At 48.9% G+C, this 2,500-nt stretch overlaps 1 protein-coding gene across 4 annotated transcripts in view; it reads left to right on the top strand.

The window, feature by feature from the left end:
- mpp7a (membrane palmitoylated protein 7a) overlaps nucleotides 1–2,500 on the top strand; it is a 126,519-nt gene that overhangs the window by 113,688 nt on the left and 10,331 nt on the right. For all 4 annotated transcript variants that reach the window (XM_042067356.1, XM_042067355.1, XM_042067354.1 and 1 more), the window contains one exon: nucleotides 2,147–2,255. In XM_042067356.1, the coding sequence (XP_041923290.1) occupies nucleotides 2,147–2,255 (109 nt within the window). The remainder of the gene's footprint in view (nucleotides 1–2,146; nucleotides 2,256–2,500) is intronic.

Below are 2,500 nucleotides of genomic sequence, written 5' to 3'. Positions count from 1 at the left end.
GAGAATTTCAGCTACTGTAAAGTTCAAAGGTCACGTGTTCTCACGCTCCCCCGGGAGTGAACTGGAGAGAAAGGAAAAGGAAGAGAAAAGGGAAGAGAGGACCAAAGGGGGGGGGGGGGGGGGGGGGGGATGAGTGAACCAGTGAGCAGGACAAAGCTGACCAAGCAGTGCAGATGAGTGAAGAGGTGGCAGCAGTGAACACAGGAGGAAAGAATGTTCTGGACTGGGCTAATACAAGGACACGTGGAACGAGGGATGAAGCTGAGGGGAAAGGAGGATGAGTGTTGTTTTGGCCTGCTTGGCTGTGTGTGTGTGGTGCTTGGCGTGTGTGTGGTGTTTGTGAGCACTGTGTTTGCCATGTATGTGTCTGTTTTAAAAAGGTGTTTTTTCCATCTGTCTGGTTGTTGCTAGTGTGTACGCTAGTGTGTGCTTCAGTCTGTGTGTGTGTGTGTGTGTGTGTGTGTGTGTGTGTGTGTGCGTGTGTGTGTGTGCGTGCGTGTGTGTGTGTGCGTGTGTGTGTGTGTGTGTGTGTGTGGCCTTTTGTGCATGCAAGGAACACAGCTTTGCCAACCAGAGAACCCTGTGGGTGATTCTATGTGAGTCAGGACCAGTATTCTCTTTCCCAAGGAAAACCCTGTACAGTACTAAATATGGCCTCCCAAATTTACCTCAAAACCTCGTCTGGCATTCTCCCTCTCTCTCTCTCTTTCTCTCTCTCTCTCACTATATCTCTCTCTCTCATTCTCTCTCTATCTCCCTCTCTCTTTCTCTCTCTCTCTCTCTCAACCCTCTCACCCCTCACAACAACAGAACATGTCAGAATGTCCCCATCAAGACGGCAACACAGCCATAACAGCTCTTCATAATGTCTTCTTTCAGAAAACAACAACAGCAACAACAACAACAACAACCTTTAGTGTTCAATTAAGATAGAAACATATACAACAGATATCTTTGTGGCTCTATGTGTTGTGTGTTTTGCTCTAAGGATGCAAAGGTGTGTGTGTGTGTGTGTGTGTGTGTGTGTGTGTGTGTGTGTGTGTGTGTGTGTGTGTGTGTGTGTGTCTGTGTGTGTGTGTGTGTGTGTGTGTCTGTGTTTTGTTTCGTGTGATCCCTGACCTGCAGGACCTGTAACAACTGTTAGTCAGCGCAGCGTACCATCACAACTGTCAACTCGAAGACAAAAACATCTTCTGTATTGCACAAGTCTTTTTCCCTTCCCCACGTTCTACCTTGTCCCGTGAAATACACAGCAGAACGAGGGAAATACAAAAAATAGAGAAAGAGAGGGAGATTATGTGATGGAAAAATGTTTGTTTGTACGCGCTTGCTCAGGAAGCCTGGATCAGAGGCGTTTGGCATCAGTAGAGCCTCTGCTTCTCACAGACAGAGCCCTGTGTGTGTGTGTGTGTGTGTGTGTGTGTGTGTGACGCAGGTGTTACTGATTTAAAGTGTAACATAGAAGATTATATAAAGTCGTCCTGTGCCAGACTGTCTGGGCTAGCGCTAGGCTGGGGAATGCTAGCGAGGGGCGGTGTGTGTGTGTCAGTGAGTAATCCTCATAGACCCTTCTCCACGGGAGGCTTTAGTGTGTAATTATTTTATAGCACTCTATTCGCATGTGTGTGTGTTTGTGTGTGTGTGTGTGTATGTGAGAGAGAGAGATAGAGAGAGAAAGAAAGAGAGAGAGAAATAAAGAGTAAGAGTGCCTTGTGTGGATGTTGAGGTTTTTTATCAAATAAAGCTGTACACTCTTGGACTTGGATAGAAAAAGTGAAATGCTGATGTGTGTGTCTCTCTCCCCTCCCTCCCTGTCCTTCCCTCTCTCCCCCTCTCTCCTCCCTCCCTGTCCTTCCCTCTCTCTCTCTCCCCCTCTCTCCTCCCTCCCTGTCATTCCCTCTCTCTCTCCCCCTCTCTCTCCTCCCTCCCTGTCCTTCCCTCTCTCTCTCCCCCTCTCTCTCCTCCCTCCCTGTCCTTCCCTCTCTCTCTCCCCCTCTCTCTCCTCCCTCCCTGTCACCTCCCCCCTCTCTCTTCCCTCCCTGTCATTCCCTCTCTCTCTCCCCCTCTCTCTCCTCCCTCCCTCTCTCTCTCCCCCCTCTCTCCTCCCTCCCTGTCCTTCCCTCTCTCTCTCCTCTCTCCCTCCCAGGTTTATCGAGTATGGGGAGTATAAGGGAAATTACTATGGAACAAGTCTGGACTCTGTCCGTTCCGTTCTGTCCAAGAACAAGGTGTGCCTTCTGGACGTCCAGCCTCATGTGAGTGACAGTCAGATACACACACACACACACACACACACACACACACACACACACACACACACACACACAATCACATACACAATACATAAAGGGACACACTTGAGTGACTAAGCACACACTAAAATGATCTGTCAACACCAAAAACGTTCAGTGACTCTGTCGCTCAGCCACATTCACACAAACAGAACTCCATCAGGCCCCATCATTTCTTGGGTCCTCTCCTCTAAACATCATCATCATCT

This window comes from Alosa sapidissima, chromosome 17 (assembly GCF_018492685.1).
Source record: "Alosa sapidissima isolate fAloSap1 chromosome 17, fAloSap1.pri, whole genome shotgun sequence".
Lineage (NCBI taxonomy): Eukaryota > Metazoa > Chordata > Actinopteri > Clupeiformes > Clupeidae > Alosa > Alosa sapidissima.
Note: the sequence above shows the minus strand (reverse complement) of the source record. Positions and strands in the feature narration are given on the sequence as shown.